Source organism: Eschrichtius robustus, chromosome 18 (assembly GCF_028021215.1).
Source record: "Eschrichtius robustus isolate mEscRob2 chromosome 18, mEscRob2.pri, whole genome shotgun sequence".
Classification (NCBI taxonomy): domain Eukaryota; kingdom Metazoa; phylum Chordata; class Mammalia; order Artiodactyla; family Eschrichtiidae; genus Eschrichtius; species Eschrichtius robustus.
In genome coordinates this window covers 22,868,267-22,895,483 of record NC_090841.1, presented here as the reverse complement: position 1 = coordinate 22,895,483, position 27,217 = coordinate 22,868,267, and the positions used below count along the sequence as shown (strand labels likewise).

At 35.5% G+C, this 27,217-nt stretch overlaps 1 protein-coding gene across 3 annotated transcripts in view; it reads right to left on the bottom strand.

The window, feature by feature from the left end:
- The window catches only part of TSC22D1 (TSC22 domain family member 1), a 128,727-nt gene that overhangs the window by 71,077 nt on the left and 30,433 nt on the right, over window positions 1-27,217 (bottom strand). The window contains exons 3-4 of one of the 3 annotated variants that reach the window (XM_068527052.1): window positions 24,758-24,915; window positions 22,400-23,864 (exon numbers count right to left, since the gene is read on the bottom strand). The exons of 1 other annotated variant lie outside the window; for it this stretch is intronic. In XM_068527052.1, coding sequence (XP_068383153.1) covers window positions 24,765-24,915 — 151 coding nt within the window. In that variant the 3' untranslated portion in view covers window positions 22,400-23,864; window positions 24,758-24,764. Of the gene's footprint in view, window positions 1-22,399; window positions 23,865-24,743; window positions 24,929-27,217 lie in introns of those variants that run through there. One more of the 3 variants, XM_068527053.1, reaches the window with a different exon arrangement.

Below are 27,217 nucleotides of genomic sequence, written 5' to 3'. Positions count from 1 at the left end.
CACATGACCTTTTATCTGGGACACCAAAATAATAAATGCCAAAAACATGCATAAAACTCTCAAATTTCACCTATGCCCTAAGGTTATAATGGATTTGGAAGGAATTAAAGTAAAAGCATGATGTTGACAAAACGGTGCCTGCAGTCAGGAGAAACTGACAAATGTTTTGCTTTTTATTTCAGTATTTTTAATGACTGTATGTCCTACGTCCTATTCTTCACGTATAAAATAGGCATATGAATTACCTTTCTGAATTCACTAACTCCTACATAATTAAAGTTCATTTAACCTCACCGGGATGTTCAAAGATAGTTGACAGTGAACTTCTGAGATTCATAGGCAAACTATATTTAGCCTGGGGTTAGCTAGCTTGGTTGAAGTATGATATTAATGAACCCATCGTTCTGAGGTTTATACATTCTGATAAGTCTCACTTTTCCATGGAGTAAACCTGGCAAGTTATTTTCAGTTGTGCTGCAGATGGTCACAACGTGGATTTAGTTTTAGAAAACGAGAGAGAGAGAGATTGAGAAAAAGGAAATAAATCAGGATAACAGTGCCGCCTGGATTACACGTCTGGCATCCCAACACATCTCCTTGCTTCTACTCTTCTTCTTCTAGAATCCATTTTTCCCCATCCAGTAGCCAGTGTTATCTTTTAAAACACACACATAAGACTAAGTCGCTCACTGCACTCCAGCTTCAGTTAAAATCCTTCAATAGAGTTCTATTCACAGTGCAATAGGAACCTAACTCCCATGGGCCCCACAGCATCTGGCCCCTGCAACTTCATCGCACACCAACACCCCCTTGCTTCTCACACCCAGCCACCAGGCCTCCCTTCTGTTCCTTGAGCAAATCAAGCTCCCTCCCCAGCAGAGCCTTTGTACTTCCTGTGCCCTCTGCCAATACAGAGAGAAAGAGATACACACACAGCCCCCATGCTCAAGCAGCAAAGTGTCTCGTTGGAAAGAACAAACCATAGAACTATCTCATGAGGCCCCCATGTGATGAGCATAAATTGGCAGATGAGCATCAGTCTTAGCAGAACAAATTAAGTTTAGGGAAAACTGAAATTAATGCTAATAAGCCATATTCATAGAATGAGGGGCTCTAAATTATTAGGAACAACCTAAGACCCAATGTAAACTAGAAATCTCAGCTTCTGCACCTAGACAGCATGCTTCCACACCCAGAGAAGCCAACAAATCTCCACAAAGTTATTACAAAAATAGTAACCAAAAGAATGGTTCACTAACAGTAAGAATGCTACAGGCAACACCGGTGAAATTTTAAAGCCAACGTTACTATGCTGGCAGAGTTGTAAAAATGACCAAGAGGGTAGGATGACAGTGATTCACAACAATGTGAGTGTACTTAATGCTACTGTACACTTAAAAATGGTTAAGGTGGTAAATTTTATGTTATGAGTAGTTTACCACAATTTCAAAGGGGGGGCAGGAGTAGGAAAGTGTCAGTACATCTTTAACGCTAAAAAACCTGGACCTCCTTGCCCTGGCAAATCGTAAAAGCTAAGAAGGTTATGCTCTAAGTTTATTAAATCATGACAGAGAGACTAAGAATTTGCAAATGCTCACTGAATTAATTACTAGAACTAGAAGAGGAAAAAAAAAGAAGATACTCAAAAGAAGAAATATAATTGTACTTTTAACATGTTTATCTTCATTAATAATCAAAGCACACATTAAAACAAATCAAACTAGAAAATTAGCAAAAAAAAGGTAAACAATAGTAATCTGGGCGAGGGAAATGAATACACTCACACACTGCTAGTGAAAGTAGAGCCACGGCCATTTTGCCTCCAGTAACCTAAAAACACAACCTAGGGCTTCCCTGGTGGCACAGTGGTTAAGAATCTACCTGCCAATGCAGGGGACACGGGTTCGAGCCCTGGTCCGGGAAGATCCCACATGCTGCGGAGCAGCTAAGCCCGTGCACCACAACTACTGAGCCTGCGCTCTAGAGCCTGCGAGCCGCAACTACTGAAGCCCATGCACCTATAGCCCGTGCTCCACAACAAGAGAAGCCACCGCAATGAGAAGCCCACACACCGAAACGAAGAGTAGCCCCCGCTCGCTGCAACTAGAGAAAGCCTGCACACACCAACGAAGACCCAACGCAGCCAAAAATAAAAATAAATTAAAAAAAAAAAACAAAAACCTAGAATTACACTGTCTGATCTACCATGCTCCCTTCTAGTCAGAGATCAATGAAGTGTTTATACACACGTATACACATGTGTGTGCATGTGTTTGTGTGCTAACACAAATACATGTATATGTATAATATATAAATATAATTAGATCCAGACTGTATGTGTGTAAAATACACACCACATACACACCACACACACACACACACACACACACCCCTTTCAGTCATTAGAGGTAACAACTGAAATGGAAGCTAATTTTCAAAACTTAATTCATCATGTGCTATGGCCCATTTCACAAACTAATATTTATTTTCTTACACAGTGTGCACTTATCTATGACCATTACATCCAAAAAACAGGAAAGCAATGGTAACGTCATTGTTACTGTAACAAAAATTAAATTATTTCATAATCACTAAAATATTAAGGAAAAATTGGAGAAAATGAACAGTAAGCATAAATCAGAAAATTTCCCGGAAGAACTTATTAACCCCTATAAGTTCTAAGACACATCAATAACAGAAAATAAGCATTAAGTTTCACACTGAAAATGTGCAGGAACATTAAAATCTATTTTAAGTGTGCAGGATCTATCAAAACCTGAGCGTTTTAAAGTATTTTCCAGCCTAATGCTGTTATTTTCTTTAAGGGTCTACAAATTAAATCAATCTCATGAATATGTCAACATATTCAAAAGTAGTTCTGACAAAGAATGAAGTTAAATATCCCAGAAGAAAACGAATATCCTGCTCCAAAGTGGAGGTAAACAAATTATATGTTAATTCACAGAGAGTATTTCTAATTAAACAAATTGTCTCATCCCCCTCAAAAGGGCAAAGTTAAAAACAGATTGCTTATTTAATTCATGGACAGTCCTAACTGTAACATCTAGCTATCAAAGTATCAAGGTTTCATCAAACCTTGCTTTAATATTTATCTAAGACCGTACAATGGTCTAATTCAGAAAGAGTTCAATAACCTCGGAAATGAAAAACTTTGAGGGAAATAAGGTGATGGAAAAAATCGTGAACTGTTGAATGAGGCTGACATTTATTTTAATTGACATGCAAATTATTTTAATCTTGAAGGACTATGAGAGAGAAAAACCCAATTTTTAAAACCATACTTTAAACTAGTAAACTCCATAATAGAGTATAAAAGATAATCTATTGATATCTGGTACCAGAAGAAAATATATTTAAAAAAATTTTTAATCTTAAAAAATTAAGTAAGACACTGAGCTGTGCTGATACTTAATATGGAAATTGACACTGGCGCCCTCGATCTATCCCTTGGTCAGATGGTCTCATCAATTAGTGCTCAAGCTGTGTTCCAGTTAAGGTTTCCTCAGTGGTAGTTCCACAAAGGTAGAGGAATGTTTAGTAGCACTTTTACTTGATCACTTTCAATGTTTTAAATTTAACTGCAGTTTATGGGCATCTGATTAAGTGAGTTTTATTAACTAAATAACCCACACCAAATGGAGAAATGGCTTTAAAATATTCCTGCAAAGGAATATAGGATTAGGATGATATTAATAACACAAACACGAGCAAATAAAACGAAAATGGCATAGCTGAATACTTCTCCTAGCACGAACACCCTATCAACTACAAGTTGACAAATGCATCATGCTAATCAGATCTAAAAAAAAGAAGCCCCACAAAACTATCAAGTATTCATCTGAAATATGTATGTCCACCACCAAACAGGCAATCACAGCCCTAAATATATATTGTGCTTTGATAATTAATGAGTATGAAGCCATCACTGTTAGCAAGGTATCTAAAAATTGAACATCCAGAACATAAGATATCTATATTTTTTAACGACATGTTTTAAGCCATGCAATACTCAATCCAGTTCGCTCAACATTTTACAACACTCACAAAATACTCCTAACAAATAGGCATGTCACATTAGGAAAATACTTTGCTCTTCCTCCTATGGCAAACATGAGTAATTTAAGAACAAAAACAAAAACAGCATAGTAACAAATTAAAATGCAATCCTCCATCAGTAAACACTGCCAGAATTATAGGAAAGATTGCATAATGTTTGAAGAAAGAAGTACTGGAGCAAATTATGTAGTCCAAAAGGTTGGATATAAGATAAAAAGACACATTTCTTACACGTCTCAGCCTACGCTATTTGCTAGATTCTGTTTCCAATGTAAAACATTGTGTTTTTGTGTATATGAAGAATTAAAGAAAAGTTTTACTGGAGAAGATGTACTCTCCACAGCAAATTTCTTCTTTTATAAATCGCATGTGTAACTTCCGATGGAGCAGCTGCTTTAACTAGAAAAGGGACTGTCAGATAAATCAGATAGCAACTCATGTGAAAATCAATGAGTCATTCCGTACAGGCAGGTTATTGCAGCAAAGGAGTTGAAATAAGAAGTGTGCACTAGTATCATCAATGTGGTTAATTTTATTTTTTAAAAAAACCTTTAAAGTAGAAGAATCATTAGGGTATTTTTAATGAGATAGGGAACAGCTAAAAACAGCTACTAGGCTTGCTAGCTATCTACTGTAAAGAACGTAAAAGAATTGTTGAACTTAAAAGATGGGCTATGGATTTTTTCTTTTACAAAAAGAAAAACATTCAATTTGCTGAGCTTTTCTGTGATAAGAGGTTAAGCCACCAAGCACAATCTTCAAAACAAACACACTGAACTTGTACTTTCAATGTAAACAGAATGTTTCAACAGTTCATGAGAGAAAGACCGCTTTTCAGGAGTAACTTCTATGGGAATTTTAAGGATGGATGTTTCAAAACAGCTCCATCATTTTGTGATGGTTACTAAAAATGTTGAGAGAGTAATTTTTAAAAACCTCTCATTTAAAAGCTTGGAACACCCAAAAGCTTGGAAACAGAATTTTTAACCCCTTTCAAAATCTTCCAGAAGAAGCACATCAGGTTTCTAATCCATTTCTTAAAATGACGGAAATTAAAATCCCTCCCATTAGGTGCAAGGTCAGACTATTAGGGGCCAGCCAAATATGACCAAAACCTCTGCATAACTGCTGGATGGTATTAAAATCTTAGTATCATGATTTAGGAATCATTGCCATTTGAATCTATGTATCTTTGTGAACCATCTCTGACAGCCATTTAAAAAGTATCAAAATAAACTGACCATGGAATCTGATTCATATTGCTGTCAAAGAGATTAACCAAGATCTCAAAAAATTATGAAGCATGTTACAGACGGATGTTTAGAAACATCCTCACCATTTTGTAATTTGTACTGAAATGTTGACAGTGATCTAAAAAAACCTCTCATATCTGCACACTCAAAATACATACTTAGGGCTTCCCTGGTGGCGCAGTGGTTGAGAATCTGCCTGCCAATGCAGGGGACACGGGTTCGAGCCCTGGTCTGGGAAGATCCCACATGCCGCGGAGCAACTAGGCCCGTGAGCCACGACTACTGAGCCTGCGCGTCTGGAGCCTGTGCTCCACAAGAGAGGCCGCGATAATGAGAGGCCCACGCACCGTGATGAAGATTGCCGCAACTAGAGAAAGCCCTTGCACAGAAACGAAGACCCAACACAGCCAAAAATAAATAAATAAATAAATAAATAAATAAAAAATTAAGGAATTCCTTTAAAATAATAATTCCACAAACTTAAAAAAAAAAACTTATATTGGGGTGAGCTTAAAAAAACTTTTGATTTATAGAGGTGAACAATAAAAAACTAATTTATATAACAAATTTGATCCCCCATTTCCTATCAAGAAGCCAAACTTGAATAGAAAATAAAATGAAGCCCAATTGACATATATATATACACTAACATATATAAAATAGATAATAAGAACCTGCTGTATAAAACAATAAATTCAAAAAAAAAAAAAAAAGAAAGAAAATGAAGCCCAAAAGCAGAGCCAGTAAGTAGTATTCAATTTTTGACTGAAAAATTATCAAGATAGAATTTACATATAAATATCTCCATTCCTAGTGGAGTCTTCATGTCACAACAATTGAATACATTTCCAAGAATGTAAAAGAGGTGTTAAATCCTTTAGGATAACTTCCTCTTCATAATAGGTAACCTGACATATTTAGTAGACTAATGAAAAAGGTAATCTAAATTTGGCAATACCGATATAGACCTTAAGAAACTGTATTATAGGGAGATGAATATATCTAAACAAAGGTTTCAGAATTTAGACTACTTAATTAGAAGACATGCATAAAATGTATCTTCATTCGAATAGTCCTACATCCTGCACCAATACCAAGAGTTCAGAGAACAAAGAAGGTAACTGGGAGGAGGTGATTACTGGTTTGTTTTTGTCTTTAATGCACTGAATTGCGCAACTAAAACAGCAAAGCTCTGGTTCATGTGAAAAGTGGAAGCAAAGCTGATCATTGTTAAAAACCTGATAGCCATTACAAGATTGTTTTTAATGACTTTTTAAAGACAATACTGAAAAATACAAGAGTTCATTAAGTCACATTTTCCATGAAGAAAAGGCTTATATTTAGAATAGTAGAATGCCACCAACTTAAAAAGTGGACGACATATTTAAAATGTTTTAAATTACTTATGAAAAAAAATGACTGAGTCCTTATAGTTCAAACTAGAAATTTTAGGAAGTATTTTATAAACTATTTTATACAGATATATTTTAATTAATGTGATAATAGTGACTGACTTTTAAATATAAAGATTATTCTCTGCTTTCAAAGGACTATTATAAATTTAATTTTGAAAATAAAGAAATACAGTACCATTCTTAGCAAAGAAATTTGTTTATAAGTTTTTAAGATGCCCAAGGTAATTAGTTCCCTATTATTTCAGACATATTCATTTTCTCAAACTTATCAGTACCTCAGCAAGAAAAAAAAGTTCTATTCTTCGGTGTACTTTTTGCTCTACAAAAAGACAACTTGACTGGAAGGGAATAAATAGCTGTTGTCCCGCAATGTTCTTTGGCACCACTCAATTTTCCAAATAAAAATGTACGCTAAGCTCACAAGTGGCACAGAGCTATTCTAAAGAATGTTGGGCAATTCAAGCAAGAAAAACAAAAAGAATATAATGTACATTATCTCAAAACAATGACTCACAGTTAATGAGTATTTTAAGTGATTGCAAAAGGCTGAAGGGATTAGTTTATTCCAACTACCAAATGCCAGGCTACCAGGAGTGTTTTATTACTCAGAATCTAGAAAAACAGGCCTTAAAACTACAAAAAGGTTTTTTTGATAGATTTTTAAAGTTTCCTTTGAGAAACATACGATGTTTAATGGCAAACTGAGTTTTTCCATTCTAAATTTCTCTAACACAAAGCGTAAACTGAGTCAAGGCAAAAATTAAGTCGTATAGAAACGACGCCTTGGGCCCACTATAGGAACGGTGCAGAGAACCTCACGAACTGAGGCATGGAAACAGAAATGCTGGCAGTGCGTATCTTCCTATAAGAACGAAAAGTATGAGCGAAAAAGAGTAAATTAATGAAAGGAGGAGCTAGACAAACAAGATTCACTTCACATCACCGTAAATGTTTTTTAAAAGTATTGTTCTTAAACTCAAATTCTCACTAAATACCCCTTTCCCAGAGATGATCACAAGTCAGCATCACTTGGGAGTTCAGGAAGTCATCAAACCTGCATTTAAAGACAAATCAAAACTAGCTTGAATATTTTATTTCCAAAGTTAGAAACAAATCTAATTTCTCCGTTTCGGAAGCCCTGAACAATGGAACCATGATTAAGTGCCAATTATTTTCGTACAGTATCGGAGTCTAGAAATAAACTCTAGGATATTTTTCTCAAATTACATTCTTTTATCATCCAAGAAAGGCAGGGGGCTGGAAGAAAATATAACAGTTCAAGTTAATTCAGCTTTTACAGAAAATTCTTTCAATAACATTATTGTGAGCTTATCTTCCATTGATTACTTTCCTTCCTTTTTTTTATTCCTTAGTAGAAGAAAAATAAAGGTGGCATCTTAAGAGTTGATGAAATGAAGGGTACAAGCCAGTTACTGTGCGAGGTACTGGCAAACGGTAACCAAAAGCAAACAAGATCCTTGGTCTCTTAGAGACTTCTGGCTAGAGGGAGAGATGGCACACCAAAATGTAAAACTGTAAGCACTGATACAATAGGTACATGGCACTATGAGAGCAAACAGATGGTGATCTAACCTGTTCAAGCACATCCGAGGTGCTCCTGAGGTAAGGAAATGACCACCCAGCTAAGGCAAAAAGGATGAGGGAGAGACAGAGTAAAAACAATAAGAAGTGACCAAGGGTGAGAGCAGAGAGGTAAATAAGAATGTAGTCTTTCCGGGTTTCACAAATGACATTAAGGATTTTTGTCTCTATTCTACCCGTGGATTCTAACTAAGAACAACAGGAAGCAGCTGATTGTTTTAATTAAAGGTATAATATCAATCAAACTCGTATCTTGAGACACATCACTCTGGCTGTACTGTGGAGAATGAATTTGATTAGCACAAGGATGTATACAAGGAGACCCATTAGAACTCTTATGGTTCAAGTTAGGAAGTAATAGACTAAGCCAGGACACTGACAACAGAGAAGTAGGTTATTGAGATTTCAGACACAAAAATCAACAGGACTGGATAACAGATGGGGTAAAGGAGGTGTGAGGAATACACATATGCAGAATGTGACCTAGGATTCCAGCATGCATAACTTGGATGCAGCGGGTGATAGTCACTAAACCGAGGAATGCTAAAGGAAGACATTTGAGGGGGGAAAGATCATAAATTCATAAAACATGTTGGAAGTGCCCTTGGGGCACACAGAAAGGAAAAGAGATGCCAAGTAGGTTGTTCGATCTCTAAAGTTGGACCAGTATTATTGAACTTGAGTCATCAGTATAAAGGTAATTAGTCTTAGAGTATGGATAGAGACGCAAAGAACTAAGAGATAACGTCTGAGGAAACAGCCTTAGAAACTCCAATACGTAAAGTAAAGCCTGGGTAAAGAATGGGTCTGCAATACAGACTAAGAACCAGCCAGAGAGATATGAGTAAATCAGAGGAGTGAAGACTCACAGAGTCCAAAATGTCAGAAGAGGAGAATGCCATCGATCACGTTGAATGCTGAGAGCACACGTGTGACAAGGTAAGAAAACGGTCTGTTTGATTCAGTGATAAGGTCACTGATCACCTCAATAGTATTATTTCAAAGAAGTTAAGAGGTAGAAACAAGCTTGGAGTAGACTGAGAAGTGAGTGGCGTTGAAAGAAACGGAGAGAATGTTATAGAGAATGCTAAGTTTGCATAAATACAGGAAGAGATGGGGCAGTGCCTACAGTTAGATACCATTTTTTAAAAATTGGAGACACTTTAACATGTTTTTGTGCTTATGAGAAAGATCTAGTTGAAAGGAAGAGTTATGAAAAGGAATAAAAAAATCATCTGAGATTTTTTTGAGACATCTGAGAAAGCAGAGGTAATGTAACGTAGAGCACAGGTAGAGGATAAAAAGGGTGGGTGCTGCAAAGGTAAGATTCATGTTTGGCATCAGAATGAAGTCTTTCTCTTTAAAGTAGGAAGGGAGGTATCTGTTGAGAAAGCTGCATATTACTCAATGTAAGTGTATTCTAAAATAATAAAAGTTTAGTTAAATGATGGAAACACTTGTATGTTTATTTCAGTATCTGGCACATGGAAAAATGCTTTATATAGATTAGTCTATTTAACCCTCATAACAACCCTGTGCAGTATGTTTATTAGCTCCTTCACAGATGAGGAAACTGATGTGCAGAGAGGTTAAACAACTTGCCCAAGGTGAATGGCAGCACTGAGTACTCAAAACCAAACACTGACTCTATAGCCAAAGCTCAATCAGTATGCTGGACCATCTCTTGGTGGGCGTGAGACTGACCCTAAAGCACCCATACTGTCAGTACTGATTGATGGTTTCTGGAACACTTAATATCCTAAGTCTCGTACTGCTTGGATGAAAGTTATGTTGACCCCATTATTAAATAATATTAACTTTATTTATGGCCTAGGCAGTAAGGCTTCATAAATAAGCCTAGGTAGTAAGACTTCATAAATTGACCTCTGTAATCACTACTTCACACTACTGAGAAAGAATCCCAAAGATTTTTTCTTTTTTTAGTCTCCTATTGCTTATTTTGCAGGACTACGGCAACTATCCAACAGCACTAAAGTGGCGTTGCAATTCACCTATTTACGTGTGGCTCTCCCTCACTAGATTTGGGCATCGCAAAGGCTGCCTACGCCTTCCTCAATGAAATATTTGTTCAGTGCCTACTGTGTGACAGCTACTCTGCCAGGTGCTAAGAAACAGTATAAACAAGACAGACGTGATCCCTGGTCTCAGGAAGTCAGGCAATAAACAGATAAACAATATATGCTTTTAAATTGAGAAAAATACTAGGAAGGAATCAATATCAGAGAATGGAGGTCAAGATGTAGAACTGGATGTTTAGCTATAGTGACTAGGGAAGGCATCTCTGAAAAGGAAACATTTAAGCTGAGACCTAAAAGCAGAGGAAGGGGCATTCCAGTCACTGGGAATCCCCTAAGATAGGGGATAAACAATTTAGAGACTAAATGAAATAAATCCAAGGTTGGCTGGAGAGCAGGATTAAGGGTAAAGTTGGAGGTGAGATCATAGGCCATGATAAAGAATTTGGATTTTATACTTTTTACAAAGAAGAGCACTGAGTATTCAGCAGGAAACAGTTACGATTTTATTTATACTTTAAAATCATTATAAATCCTATTCTATGAAGAACATAGAAGTCAAGAGATAAAACAAGGAGACCAGCGAGGCCTACTGCAATAGTTCAGGCGAGGGATGATGGTAGCCTGGAGCAGAAGTTGGTAGATGGAAATGGTGAGAAGTTGGAAAGGTTTGAGAGAGATTTAGGAGGTAGATCTGATCTTTGAAAAAGGAGTAAAGGCAATTCAAAGGTGAAAGGACAGTCTTTTCAAAAAAACGGTGTTAGAACAAATAAACATCCACATTGGGAAAAAGATATAATCTAAACACTGGCCTTATCTCAACACCGAAGAGGATATAGAGATGGAAAATAAGCATATGAAAAGATGCTCAATATCATGCCATTAGGGGACTGCAAATTAAAACAATGAGATACCACCACACATCTATCAAAGTGGCTACAATTCAAAACACTGACAACACCAAACGCTGGCAAGGATGTAGAACAACAGGAATTCTCATTTACTGCTGGTGGGAATGCAAAATGGGACAGCCACTTTGGAATACAGTTTGGTGGGTTCTTAAAAATCTAAGCATAGGCTTACCGTTTAAGATCCAGCAGTTGCACTATTAGGTATTTTTCCAAATGCATTTAAAACTTACGTCCTCAAAACACCTGCACACAAATGTTTACAGTAGCTTGCTTTACTCATAAGTGCCAAAAATTGGAAGCAACCAAGATGTTCTTCAATAGGTGAAGGACAAACTGTGGCAGATCTATACAGTAATAAAAAGAAATGTGCTATCAAGCCACAAAAAGATAAGGACAATCCTTAACTGCATGTTGCTAAGTGAAAGAAACCAGCAGAAAAGGCTACATACTGTATGATTCCAACTATATGACATTCTGAGACGGACAAAACTAGAGAGACAGTAAAAACATCAGTGGGTGCCAGGGATTGAGGTGGTGATAAAATATCCTAATGGTGGATACATGAAATTACACATTTAGCAAAACCCATAGAACTGTTGACACAAAGAGTGAACCCAAATGTAAACTATGGACTTTTATGTATCAAAACTGGTTCAACTACAACAAATGTACCAAACTAATGCAAGATATCTGGTAGCAAGGGAAACAAGGGAAGGGGAATTAATATAGAAACTCTCTGTACTTTCTGGTCAATTTTTCTGTAAACCTAAAACTGCTGTAAACAATAGTAACAAGGTTAAAAAAAAAAAAAAAAGTCCCAAAACAAACAACTGGACTAACGAAAAACAAATAGATTGTATATGGGAGGTGAGGAAGAGACCACTCCATGGTTTTTCACATAATGATTCCGCACTGAGATGAAGAGAAAAATAGTCCAAGGTTGGACATGTTTTTTAATTTTAATTTAAGTAGTTTAATTAATCCACTTGATATCCAAGTGGATATCAAGACTGGAGCTTTGAGGAGGTGGCTGGGCAGGGGATAAAAATTGGGGGAGTTAAAAAAAGAAAAAGCATTAAGCCATGGGAATGGATAAAATCATCTAAGTGTAAAGGAAGAAGAGGTGAGAGGAAAAACTCAAGGACTGAGAAGGTCATTTCAGAAGGTAGGAGTGTTCAACTACACTGAATTCTGCTAAGAGGTCACAAGGCACAGGTAAGCATCCAGTGGATCTGGCAACAGGGAGGACCTGGGTAACTTTGATAAGAGCAGTCACAGTGGTATGAGATGCAAAAGCCACATCGGGATAGACTGAGAAGTAAATAAAATTTGAGAAACTGTAACAATATGAGTAGACAATTCTTGGTAATAAATGTGAGTAGAGACTGCAGTAGAAGTTAGAGGGTGAAGAAAAGGTCAAGGTGGCTTCCTTTTCTTTTTTTTTTTTTATCTCTTTTTTTTCCTCTTTTGGCCACACCGCGCAGCATGCGGGATCTTAGTTCCCCAACCAGGGATCGAACCCACATCCCCTGCATTGGAAGTGCAGAGTCTTAACCACGGGACTGCCAGGAAAGCCCCGCTTCCTTTTCGTAAGATAACACATGACAGCATAATTAGATGGTGATGGGAATGATCCAGTAGAGAGGGAAATTTGCTCATAGAAAATACTAAAGCCACAAAATCCTTGACAAGATACAAAAGACAGATCCAGGCTCTAGACAACAATGGGAAAAAGCCTTTGAAAAGAGGGGTATGGGGGTAGAAGCATCTCAATATCTCCAATGCTTGGGAGATGCATGCAATTTGGTAAGTGGATGCTCAAGAGAATTAAATGAATCAAATTAAAGTAGTGAAATGCTTTTAGAAGGCACCTAGCAAAGCACCACTACGTGTAAATGTTAGGACTCAAACTAAATTGGAATTATACTTAATATCAAAGAAGACAGAAATAGAGTGTAAGGCAAAATAAATTTTAAAAGGACAAAGCCAATGAATAGAAAAGTTACAAACAAGATAGATACAAATCCAACTATATCAATATTTCTTTAAATGTAAATGGTTGAAATACACCAATTAAAAGACAGAGGCTGTCAAATGGATTAAAGAAAAAAAAGACCTGACTGTATGTTGTCTATAAAAAACCCACATTAAATACAAAGATACAGGTAGATTAAAAGTAAAGGGATAAGAAAGATACCATGATAATACTAATTAAAAGAAAGCTAGAATAACCACATTAATTTCAGGAAAACCAGACTTCAGAACAAGGAAAAGTTATCAGGGATAAAGAGGGGCATTACAAAACAATGAAGGAGTCAAGTCTCCATGAAGACACAACAATCCTTAATATATGTTTGCTTAACAACAGAGCATCAATATATGTGAGCCAAAAACGGACAGAACTCAAATGAGAAATTGATGAATCCACTATTATACTTAAAAGACTTCAACACCGCTCCACCAGTAACTGACGGATCCAGCAGGCAGAAAATCAGTAAAGACAGTTGAACTGAACAGCACCATCAATCAACTGGATCTAACTGACATCTAAAGACTACTTCATCTAACAACAGAATATACCTTCTCAAGCTCACATGGAGAATTCACCAAGATTAAGGGCCATAAAACACACCACAAAATTTTAAACGAATAGAAAGCATACTAAAAGTACGCTCTCAGACACAAGGGAATTAAACTAAAATTAGTAAGATACCAAATATTTACAGATAAATGAAAAACCCCTAAATAGTTAGAAATTAAACAACACCTCTAAATAATACATTGGTTTCAAAAGTCTCAAAAGAAACTTTTAGATATTTCAAACTAAAAGAACATGAAAAAAGAATTTATCAAAATTCTGGGATACAGCAAAAACACTGCTTACAAAGAAGAGCGACATAAACCTAAGGCAAGTAGAAGAAAAGAAATAAAAATTAGAGAAGTCAATGAAACTGAAAACAGTAAAACAGAGAAAAATCAACAAAACCAAAGTCTGGTTATTTTATCAATAAAATTGATAAATCTCTAACTGGGCTAACAAATAAAATGAAAGAAGACACAAACCACTAATATCACAAAGGAAAGAGGAGCCACTACTACTGATCCCATGGAAATTAAAAGGATAGTAAGGAGTATTATGAACAACTCTATCTCCACAAATTTGATAACTTAGATGAAATGAACCAATTCCTTAAAAGATACAATCTACCAAAACTTACACAAGAAACAAACTGAAAAGGCTTATATCTATTAAAGAAATTGAATCAACAATTAATAACCTTCCCAAGCAGAAAGCACAAAGCCCAGATGGTTTCACTGATGAATTCTACCAAATGTTGAATAAAATGACACCAATTGTCTACAATCTCTTTCAGAAAATAGAAACGAGAACAACTCCTTACTCATTCTATGAGGCAAGTCTAATATCAAAATCAGACAAAGACATTACAAGAAAGGAAAATTACAGACCAGTGTCTCATTAACCTTGATACAAAAATCCTTGACAAAATATCAACAAATTGAATGCAATAATATGTAAAAAGAATTATACACGGGCTTCCCTGGTGGCGCAGTGGTTAAGAATCCGCCTGCCAATACAGGGGACACGGGTTCGAGCCCTGGGCCGGGAATATCCCACATGCCACGGAGCAACTAAGCCCGTGTGCCACAACTACCGAGCCTGCTCTCTAGAGCCCGGGTGACACAACTACTGAGCTCACATGCCACAACTACTGAAGCCCGTGTGCCTAGAGCCCGTGCTCCGCAACAGGAGAAGCCACCGCAATGAGAAGCCCACACACCACAAGGAAGAGTAGCCCCTGCTCACCACAACCAGAGAAAGCCTGCGCGCAGCAACAAAGACCCAACACAGCCAAAAAAGTAATTTAATTAATTAATTAAAAAAGAAAAAAGAATTATACACCATGGCCAAGTTCCATTTATTCCACATATGTAAAGCTGATTTAGTATTCAAAAATCAATTAGAAACATTAACAACTAAAGAAAAAATATCATCATATCAATATATACAGAAAAAGCATTTGACAAAAGCCAACACCAATTCATGATTTAAAAAAAAACACACAAACAAAAAACCTTTGAGGAACCAGAACTAGAGAACTTCCTTAATGTGATAAAGAATATCTACAAAAAACCTACAGCTAACATCATACCTATTGGTGAGAAACTAGATGCTTTCCACCAAATATCATGAACAAGACAAGCAAGTCCCTTCTCACCATTCTTATTCAACATTGTTGTGGGAAGTCCTAGCCAATGCAATAAGCAAAGGAAGTGAAAGGTATAAAGACTGAGAAGGAAAACATAAAACTGTTTTTGTTTCCAGAAGACATGACTGTGTACACTTAAAGTCCCTAAGGCAAGGAAAAAATACCTGCAATTAGTAGGCAACTATACCAAGGTTGCAAGATACAGGTAAAGTCAATTGTTTTTCTATATATCAGCAATGAACAACTGGAATTTAAAATACACCATTTGCATTAGCACCAAAAAAAAAAAAAATACTTAGGTATAAATCTAAGAAAATGTGTCTAGACTGTGAGGAAAAACCACAAAATGCTGATGAAAAATCAAAAAGATCTAAATAAATGGAGAGTAACTGCAAGTTCATAGATAGGAAGACTAAATATGGTTAGATGTCGGTTCTTCCCAACTTGATCTTTAGATCCAGTGCAATCCCAATAAAAACCCCAGCAAGTCATTTGTGGACAAATTGATTCTAAAGTCTATATGAAAAGGTAGAAGACCTAGAATAGTAGGCACAATACTGAAGAACAAAGTCAGAAGTTTGACACCCAATCTTAAGACGTACCAAAAAACTACAGAATTCAACATAGTGTACTATCAGCAAAAGAACAGACCAATAGAACGGAATAAAGAGCCCAGAAATAGATCCATACAAATATAGTCAACTGATCTTTGAAAAAGGAGCAAAGAAAATTCAAAGGAAAAAGGACAGTCTTTGCCTGAACACTGGCCTTACACCTTTCACAAAAGTTAACTCAATGGATCACAGGCCTAAAGGTAATACTCAAAACTGTAAAACTTCCTGAAGATAACATAGGAGAAAATCTAGGTCACCATGGGCTTGACAATGAGTTCTTAGATACAACACTAAAAGCACAATCCATTAAAGAAAAAAACTGATGAAGTGGACTTCATTAAAATTTAAAACTTCTGCTCTCTAAGAGACACTGTTAAGAGAATGAAGACAAGCCACAGACTAGGAGAAAATACTTGCAAAACACTTATCTGGTATAGGACTGATATCCAAAACATTCAAAAAACTTTTAAAACTCAACAAAAAGAAAACTGATTTTTTAAATGGGCAAAAGATCTGAAAAGACACCTCACTGAAGAGGATATACAGATGGAAAATAGTATCATCAGAGAATTACAAATGAAACAGTAAGATGCGACTATACACCTATCAGTGGGACTACAATCCAAAACACTGACACCACCATACACCTGCAAGCAGATAGGACAACAGGAACTCTGGTTCATTGCTGGTGGGAAGGCAAAATAGTCCAGCCACTTTGGAAGACAGCTGGGCAGTTGCTTACAAAGCTAAGCATAGGCTTTACCGTAAGATCCAGCAATTTCACTACCAGGTATTTTTCCAAATGAGTTGAAATCAGTCCTCAAAACACCTACACATAAATGTTTATAGCAACTTTGTTCATAAGTGCCAAAAATTGGAAGCAATCAAGATGTCCTCCAAAGATGAATGGAAAAAAAAAAAAAAAGATGGATAAACAAACTGTGGTAAATCTATATGATGGGATACCATTCAGTAATATAAAGAAATATGTTATCAAGTCACAAAAAGACATTGTATATCGCTAAATGAAGGAAACCAGCCTGAGAAGGCTAAAAACAAAACTACAGATTGCCAGAGGTGGGGAGGGGCGGGAAGTGAAAGATGAGTATAGGTGGAACACCATTTGCAGGCAGGTAAAACTATTCTGTATGACACTATAATTATGATACGTGACATTATGTATACGGCAAAACCCGTAGAACTGTATGACACGAGTGAACCCTAATGTAAACTATGGATTTCAACTAATAATGATGCATCAGTATTAGTTCATTAATTGTAACAAAATACATTATGTATATGGCAAAACCCGTAGAACTGTATGACACGAGTGAACCCTAATGTAAACTATGGATTTCAACTAATAATGATGCATCAGTATTAGTTCATTAATTGTAACAAAATACACCACACAAGATATCAACAATAGAGCAAACTATGGTAAGGAAAATTGTATAAATGGGGGCGGGCAGGGGGAGGACTGTACTTTCTGGTCGATTTTTCTGTAAAACTAAAACTACTCTCAAAAAATGCATACTAAATCAAAAATCCCTTTTATCTACTTTAAACACCGAGGTTCTATGTGAAATTTTCCTGAGAATATGCATTCTTTTTGGCAAAGATATTTGACAATCAATGGTGTGATAGAATTCTTTAGATTTTGACAAATCATCTTTTAAATGCCATTTTTGTTGCTTGATTATGTGTCCTTGGGCAGGCGCTGTAACCTCTGAGTTTCAGCATCTTTGTGTGTAAAATAAAAAAATTACCTTTCTCATAGGTCAACCGGATCTAATTAGATAAATATATGTAAAGCACCTAGCAAAAGCTGCACAGAGTAGGCATGTAAATGGTTGTTCTTTTCTTTCTCCCTCATTTGTCCCCAAATTCTAACTCAGGTAAGGTAGAACACAACCTGTCTCAAACCAGTATTTCTCAAACAAAGGTACACATACCCTAAAGGTACATGCAACCATTAAATAAACACCTTGTGTCTTCCTGGAGCTCAATTTAAAATCTGGGGGAAAAAAGCTATATAACTGGTAACTTAAAACACTGTTATACCAAAACAACGTTGCTACAGTATTCGCACTATATTTCAAGAAGCAACGTAAGACTGTGCTTTCATTAGACTTTTGGTCACACTCTCAGACTTCCAGGGCCACTTCTCCACCATCTTCAGCTGTTTGGGGTGTATCTCAAACTTCTCCACTGAAGCACTGACTTTCCTTTCTAGTTTTAATTATGCTACTAAACACAAGTTCATTTTCTTCTCAATGCCAGTGCCATGTCAACAGTTTAGCTCCAAAGGGCCTGGCTCCTCTTAAATTACTAAGGACAACCTGAAAAATAACATTTTACCTTACACAAGCCATTTAATATGGAATTTATAGTTATGTGAGTCAGAATTAAGCAGTAATTGAAATGAAGATGGTACTTTTTTGATTGCTTTCTCAAGGTCTTAGCTATTACCTTGAGCCAATTTTTTTCTTTTCCTCTGAACTGTGCACATTAGTCTGTACTGGCCTAATTTTTTGAAACAAAATTTTTGGCATATCACTTTGTAACTCTTTTGTCCAAGAGAATCTCATAAAATTAAGCACCTGACTGGCTAAATACGTAAACAAAATGGTATGAGTCACAGGGCTAAACACAGGCTGAGCATGTACTGTGTTGGTTCAGTGTCACACATTTAAGAAGAAGAATAAACGGAAGCATGTTCAGAGAGCTACAAAACTCTTTAAGGATTTCAAAACCATGCTACATGAATAAGAGCAAAAAAAAAAAAATGGAGGTGTGCTTAATCTGTGGGGGGGGGGGGGGAACTTGCGCTTGGAATTGATGGAGTGTAACAGCCATCTTATTAAGATACCTGAAGGCTATCATATTTGAAGGGCATCAGACTCGCTCTATGTTGTCCAGAACTAGGACTAACATGATGAGGCAATAAAGTACAGTTAAGTATAAATCTCTGAGCCTGGAGTCAAGAGACTTGAATCCTACAGCAGACCTTTAATAAACTATGTGATATTAGAAATACATGTATTGTTCCCAGATATCAATTATCTTGCATGTAAAATTCTACATATTTTATTTTACAGATAAGTATGCTAACCTAGCTAATTTCTAAGGTAATTTTCAAATAAAAAATGACATGGAAGCATATTCTGGGTCAACTTCTTACCATCAGAGCATCCCTGAACATGGAATCAGCTACCTCACTGACGTAGTGAGTGCTGTCACTAGATCATAGCAATATGATCATTTGCTCTGCATAAAGGCAAATGCAGACTAGACAGCAAACTGTTTTAAATAAAAGCCAAATGTCCACGAGCTGATGTCCTTATAAAAAGAATCAAAAAGATAGGATGGAAAGTTACTGTGTTTTCTATATTGCCACCTATTGACTAAATTATACTAGTAATGTAATTCTAGAGAAAGAATTCTAAATCATTTTTCTAGCTCACCTGTACTGAATACTGCATTTTCCTTTGTTTCTAGATATACTACATATTATGCTAACACTTGATTCTTTGAACCTACTTAACATACCTTACAGAATAACAGTATAACTTTGTCTGAACAATTTTATATACTAGCCAACAATATTATTTCTTAATCCTTAATATAACAGATTCCCGAGTTACAGTGTAAGTGAATGTTTATAAAACTCAAATTTCTCAAACCTAAGTTAAAATTACTCAGTACAGCTACTGTTTCCTAAATTCTAGGTTTCATTTAACAAAAACAGGCATACACAGCAAACATGAAGCCAGGCAATAACCTCAAAGAATCTGTACTCAACTTTCCATTCAAAGTACAATATTTTAACAGTTCTCAGGGCTTAAGAAATACTAAATTAAATATGGATCATAAACATTAAGAGAGCAAGGGTAGGAGATGCCACGGAATATATTCAGGCCAGGTACCAAAAGGGTACAATGTCTGAAGATACTTGTTTCTAAATGCACTCCAAAGTCATACAAAAACAAATTAGTGGTTTATCCATTGCTCTTCTCTGGGAGAGATTTTTAAGAAAAATTATTTTCCTAATTCTACATCTGTCTGAAAATCAAAGGATATCTGTTGCAGTTTACTTTATCATCAGACATTGCACTGAACACATTTTGAACATTTTTCTACCTATGCCATACCTTACCTCTTGAGTAGAGATCCCTTTGATCGTAATTCCTGAAAACTCCGACGCACCCTTCAAAGTTCCCTAACGTTTTTTTACTGCAGTGATCTACTTACTTTAGATGTACACTTAGTGGGAAAAAACTTTAAAGAGCACCTATGTGCTTATTTTGGAAACACAAATCTTTCACATTTCAAGACTACGTTAATGTGAATTTTTTTAAATGGGAAATAAAAATACCTGAATTTTTAAAAATCAAGAAATCGCTTAGGACATCTAGGCACTGACATTTTGCTCAATTGTTTCAATACAGCAAAATACAGTAAGATCTGTGCACTTATTTACAATAAGCTACAAGGTCAGTACTTTGCAGTCACACTGCTTATGTGACATTTACCTTTTTTAAAACAGAAGCTATGTTAAAAAACTGTTTCCTCACTAAGGAACAAAACAAAACTTTTTCCTATAGCTAATCCCATGAATCATGGTGAAACAATAAGCCTACATTCTTACACCTCGGAGATAAAGCCATGTTCAACATTCTGTAATGTTTTTATTTTGAAGCTATTGACAGTGTAGGGAAAAGTCCATGTAATGAAAATTATTTAAAACTCTCATTTCACCATTATTTTTACAATATGTTTGAAATTTCCAGTGCAAGATTTTTATTTAACCCCCCAACCCTACCCTTCTATACACATATAGTTAAGGCTTATAAATTTTTTTGTATTCAAGGAAAATACAGCCTTCCATCTTCCATAGAAATACATTATGTCTGTAAACCTTTTAATGGCTTTAACTCTAAAAAAAAAATTTTATCCACAGAATCTTTACTCATCTTTCCCAAACTTACCAGACTAATAAAGCCAAGAATTTTAGCTCCTCTCCCGCCCCCACCCCAAATACAGTAGCTATTCTAAATCATAATTTCCTTTTATAATTCTCATTTTTCAGAGTATAATTTCTTCAGGGAGCCAAATTATTTCATTTTAATCCACAAATTGTCATTAATCAAACTTTATTTCTTGCCTAGGACCCTATCATAATGTTCATTTTTAATTTTAGGAGTCCACTTCTTATGAGTTTTCTTCAAATCAAAAGGGAAATCTCCTCTTGCTTCTAGCAGACTCTGCATAGGAAAGCTAAATTGTTCCAGTGGCTTTGATTAAGTTTATGTAGATATAAAGACAAGAATCATTAAAACCCAATTTTATCCTTTTCCATGTTGTTTTGATAAGGTTAAAAGCAACAGACTCTAAAATTTCCCCCTCTACAATTATTTGTTCAAGCAGAACACTAAAATATAAAACATTTTCTTCTCCTATTAACAGCACCCACAAATTGGGTAGTTCTCCAATCAGCCGTTACTTTCAAATATTCTTTTTCTGAATAGAGGAACTGTCTTTTGTATGCTATTTTGTAAGGGTCTTTGTTTATCAAGATCTCACTGTAAAAGATTTGACCATATTACTCCTGATATTTATGATATTAACTCGAGTTTTAATGGTTTGCAAAATTGGCATACAAAAACGGCATCTAAAAAAATCCAATTCTGGAAACAAAGCTAAGATGAAGCTAATCAGGAAAATGCAAAAATAGACTAAACAGATCACCTATTTCCTACATTTGGCACTGGGTGACCCAATGAGAATCATTTTAATTCAACGGTTTAAAATAATTTTTTTTTCTCAAAAAAGTTTAACATATACAAGGATAGGATATATATTCAGAAATACTTAGAGAAAGACACATAAAATTAAAATACACTTAAAAATACTGTTGTAGTTTCCATTTTCTACTCCTGAAAGAAAAATAAGCCATTTATCAGTAAGTGCATTTTTTTATGGAGAACATATTTATTAGTTTTTCAAATGATCACATAATACAAATATTACACAATTAGTCATTCTAGAAAAAAATTAGCTTATAGTAATATCCATAAAATAAACACTGAAAAATATAGGATTGCATATTGTGACACGAAATATTTAAAAATCTGAAAGGAAAATGTATCAAAATAAAAGTTTAAACATCAGTTCACATTAATATACATAAAGTTTCACTTTTAAATAGCTTTTAGTGGCATGAGATGAATAGAAATGCACTTACATTTCTTTTGCACACTTTAAGGAACAAAGCTAAAATTTAATCAAAGCATGAGATTAATGGGATTAAGAGTTTAAATCACTTCTTCAAAACTGAAACAAAAGGCTAACAACCTCACAGGCCATAAACTCGTTTGTATTGTGGTTCAAAGAGTTCAACTAAATTTCCAAGCAAATCTCACCTTCAGTTCCCTGAGTTCTTTCTAAAATGTTGAGTGAGTAGTTGTTTTTTAAGTTATATGTGTTTGTAACAACTATCTTATTAACTTTTAACAAAAACAAATCAAGAGTAAAAAGCTGTAATTGTTTATGGGAATTCAGAGCTCTCTAGGGAAATTTTAGCTCAAATTGATCTTTTAAACTTAGTTTTAAGTACTGTACATACAAAAGTTTATTTATAATAAATGAGGGGAAAACAGGTCTCACAAATAGCCGAGAAAGACTAAAGGCCAGGTTATAATCTAGCAAATGTGGTTTCCAAAACCTTTAAGATTCCTAAGACATGTAGATGCGTCCATATTATTATCTCTAGAATTTCTATTCTTAAAATTTATACCAAATAAAACAAACTGGCAGCATTGCATAACTTTTAAAAACTTCTTTAACAGCTTTTGACTGACCAGTTAAATAGATACCAAAAAGAGAAATAAAACATTTTGATCACTACTGCCATCAATTTATCGACAGTTTGGATAACTATCTTGCAACACTTATTCACACACAGAGGCTTATCCTACTACTACTAATTGCTTTTGCTCTACAAAATACCTCTTTTTTTCAGTATCATTCAACTTTAGAGTGCCTGCAATGCAGAACGATACCTCAAGTTTAACAGGTATTTACTACTTTAGAAGACTGAACTCAAAGACGTCTCTACTCCGATACTGGAATCTTTGTTGACTTGACAAATAAGAATAAGGCTCAAGACTAGAAAAAGTTAAAAAAGTGCATCCTAATATTAAAAGTAATTTGGGAATAATTAAGAAGTTCACCCTTTATATTTCCTAGTTCCTTTCAGTGTCAGGCAACAAAAGACAGTTTCATTACGTTTTTTGGATCTCCCAGACTACTAAAAAAAAGTTTGCCTGCTTCATTAAGGTGATTTTCAATCCCACAATCTTTTAAGTGAAACAGATAGAGAGCTGCTTTTTAAAGAAAGGTGTCTCTCATGCTTCCTCTATTTCAGTCTTCTGAATAAAAAGGAATATTTTCATGGCCATGTAAAATTCCAATCTGAAAAAATTACGTCATTATTTGAGCCTTTCCATTTCCAGACCAAGAGTACACCAGAGTAAATCTTAAAGTTTATCAATGACAAGATCAGGTGGCTCTCTCATCCTTGTGTCTTCTAGATATAATGCATGGCTCCGTTCACCACTGCCTTCCAAACTGCAGCTGCTGCATGTGTGACAGATATCATCCATGAAGGCTCTGCTAGAAGAGTTCCTTTTGCTGAAGTATGATGTTTACCAGTTGAAAGAAATCTGGGCAATTAGAGAACAAATAAACCGGTCTCCCATTATCAAGATACCTGGAGTCACAGAAGGGATCCACCAAGGAGAAATGAAAACCTGCCAAAGGCACCAACCTCACATTCTACCCACTGTAGGTGATAAGAACTTCCTGGAATCAAATCCTACCCTTGGCATCAAAGAAACTAAGAGAAAACCATCTTAATGCCATGGGGAAAATCTAGGACAAGGCTCTTTTGCCACACATAACATTATTCCTACGGACTGGAAAACTACTTGTGAGTATATTTAACATAGCTTTCAGGGATGTTATATCCTGAAACTCATTCGCATTAATATTTGTCTTATTAAAGAATGAAGCCCAGACTTGACAGTAAAACCATAATGGTACTATCATTGCATCTTGTTTAAAGATCTACTTAATTTGAAGTCCTAAAGTTCGAGGTAGGAAAAAGAGCAAAAAGTTCTCACTAAGAGGGTAGGATAACACCTGGACATCAGACTGTGTAAATTAGGAGAATTCAGATGCCCAGCTTGCCCAAAGACGAAATAAAGAAACTTCTTGAATACTGGAATATAAAAGAGCACTTAGACGTACACTAATACCAGTAAAGGCTAAAATGGGCAAATATTTCCTTTTAAAAATTCCTGTGGACTACACAGGCATTCACCAAATCAAGTGCCCCCAAATCACCCACTGCTTTAATTATCTGGAGAGAAAATTAAAATAAATTTTAGGTCTCTTTTCTGAACGGGCACTTGTTAGCATTCTTAGAAAAACAAACAGATTGCAGCCCCACTTGGTTCTTATATGAAACCAAGGAGTTTAACAGTAGAATTAAATGGGCAATGGAAGGACACTCCAATCTATAAATAAACCCAAGTAAATAATGGAAAGCACCCACTTGTTTATTATCCTTTCCCAACTCTCTCCAGAAGCTGGATATTCTGCCTCCAAGGGTTCAGTGGAGAAAGTGGACCCCTGACGTCAAAAGCTCTCCGTGGTCTTGGCTGTATCTGTGGTTCTAGGATCACTCCTTGCACCTCTGGTAGGAGAGAAGCACTGAAATAGAGAGCTGAATATAGATTTAAGAAAAAATTCTTATTAAGAAATTACATTCTCTGGTCATTTGAGCTTGTAATGACTTATCCTCAGGATAAAAAGGAGCTACCTTTGGGCATACTTTCCTTAGTGCCTTCTTAATTTGAATTTTAGAAGTCTGTCACCACAAATGATTCATTCCTCAGTAACTATTAAGAAGGGACCTATCCTGGTCTAAGCCGTAACACGTTCTGTGACAAACCACTCAACTTCAAGTGGAAGACCAAATCAAAACATGATAAATTAGGACTGGAAAACAAGATCAGTTGTTTTAAAGGGACAGGGAAAGGCACTCGACCTCAGATATATCAAAGAAGTCCCAATTAATTCTTCTGTCAAAGAGAAGAAGACGGATTGAAAAGTAGAAACAGAATAATCAAGCATATTAACAGGAATACCAATAAACCTTGGGAATTGTCTAAGAAGCTGAATTTGTTCTCAGTTTTTAAGTTTTCAGTAATTTAAAGAATCAGACTACAGTCCCATATTATAGCAATATAAAACTAAACCTGAATTTTATCAAGCTATGACTACTGTCACTGAAAAAGATTTATTCTTCAAGCACTCATATTTAAAAGCGGGAGGGCAGAATTGTGGATACAGGCAATACAGACTAAAAATCTTTTACAAACGTATGATCATTTGGTTTTGGGTCAAGAAGGACCAGGAAATAATCACTAATGGCTACAATGCAGAAATTAAAGCAGTAAGATATACCCAAATAATAGATGATGATAAAGACACTGGAAAATAGTTTACTTTATTATAGCAATTAGGTAACTAAGAGAAGGAAGTTCAAAGGACACAGCATCTGAGCAAGGAAAAGCTGAAAGGAGAACAAGATAGACAGATAGCTATTTAAAGTTATAGGGACTGCAGGATAAATTTTAACAGTAGAAAACAGATCAATTATACTTTGTGGTACAGAGTGATACATGCCTATTAAATTTCAGATCTTACTCTAAACAGAAAGGTGCTGCATATTCCTGCTGGATGGGACATAGGCAGTCACACTATCCGACTTCAGGGACATGTTATATTTTGGGATAAATTAAGTAAAAATGCTATCAAATAATCGCTCTCTCACACCAACTCGTCATCACAAGGGTTCCTTACCTGTTAGTGGAACGAGGATTGTGCTCTCTTGTTCTCTATCAATCAACCAACAAAGGTTATAGTCTCAGCACTAACAAGGTGGCAACCAACCAAAGTTAGTTTTTAATGCCTTCATTTCCTCCTGGCTCTGCCGGCCAGTTTGGAAATAGGCCAGCAGCTGAAAAGGAATGGTTATTCCATTACCTAACACCAGTTAGACTAAATGTTTTTTTTAAAGCCTGAAGATGAAGGAATGAGCTAATAACCCTTCTGTACTTTAGGAATATATTCAAGTCTCTACAAGTGAAAAATGTAAACAGTTTGGACTAAGAAAAGAAAACCTACAAATTTAACCATCAAATCTGTAATTTCAAGAATTTAAAGAAAGCAATGAAAAAACAAATCTAAAGAAGTCAAGGGGGTGAAACTGCCATCTAACATGAGGTATCAAATAAATACCTACAAAAGTTATGAGCCTATGTGGCGGCTATTTTCCATTATAAGTTTCCAATAGATTTTAAATCCTGAAGTCTTTAAACAGTATTCTACAGTATAATCACATTGAGGAGGAACATGAGGGATGACAAGAGGAAAGGAGCACAAAAAAGAAAAAGATCTGAATACTGAATATCTCAAGAAACACAATCTAACTAGGTATTTGCAAGGGTCCAAAAATCACAAATAGAATAGCAAAGTATTCCACAGCTGGAGTTCTTAAGAGATGGCTTTTTAACAGATGAGAAAGAGCTTAAAATTGATACATCAGAGCTATTTTATTTATTGTCATTGGACCTATACAGTGGAAACAGGTGCTACAAAAGTGCTTTTAAAATTATTAAACAATCATCCTCCAGCCTTTTCTAATCAATTTCCTTGACAAATCATTCTTTTTCATATCTAATAATATTTCAATATAAACCGTGAAAATTATTAAAGACTCCCAAATGAACGAGATCTAAGTAAAACTTAACTACTTTGATTAAGATACAGTTTAAAATATATTCAGAAACTATAAACAAGATATGATTTTCCAAATTTCCCAGTTTTCCTTCATTTCTTAAATACTAATTAGTAACAATATATCTGATTGAAAATACAGGCAAAAGGGGAGCATTCCATTATGGAACAGAATTACTTGGTAATTTAAGTTCAGAAGCCCACTTCACTT